The sequence below is a fragment of the Penaeus monodon genome, chromosome 30, assembly GCF_015228065.2.
Source record: "Penaeus monodon isolate SGIC_2016 chromosome 30, NSTDA_Pmon_1, whole genome shotgun sequence".
Classification (NCBI taxonomy): Eukaryota; Metazoa; Arthropoda; class Malacostraca; order Decapoda; family Penaeidae; genus Penaeus; species Penaeus monodon.
The window spans coordinates 21,994,381-21,994,709 of record NC_051415.1 but is presented as its reverse complement, the minus strand read 5'-3'; the positions used below and the strand labels follow the sequence as shown (position 1 = coordinate 21,994,709).

The window sequence follows — 329 nt, the reverse complement described above, 5'->3', positions numbered from 1 at the left end:
TTCCCCATCAGCGCCAGGAGGAAGACGATCCAGACGCCGCAACGCAACGTCCACCAGTCAAATAAATCCCGGCAGGGCATGAAGGGGCCTGTTTCGTGGCACAAAGGAAAGTCAGCACTTGCGTCTTGCTTAGGTGAAGGGGAAATAAGTTTTTTTTTTCAATAACATGACTACTTTTTTCAGAGAGGTGGATACGATTAATACCAATTTATTTTTTGTAAAACTTTGTTTTTGCTGGAAATAGATACTTGGTATACAGATTAATGTAGTGACATTATAGACCCGCTGTCATCAACTGCTGTGAATAACCTTGCGGGGAATCTCTTAAT

General features: G+C 42.2%; 1 protein-coding gene across 1 annotated transcript in view; it reads right to left on the bottom strand.

Moving 5' to 3' along the window:
* LOC119592626 (follicle-stimulating hormone receptor-like) overlaps positions 1-329 on the bottom strand; it is a gene marked incomplete at its 5' end in the record, with an annotated part of 23,693 nt that overhangs the window by 2,506 nt on the left and 20,858 nt on the right. The window contains 1 exon segment of the mRNA XM_037941521.1: positions 1-88. This exon segment is cut by the window's left edge and continues 107 nt beyond it. Within this exon segment, the coding sequence (XP_037797449.1) occupies positions 1-88 (88 nt within the window).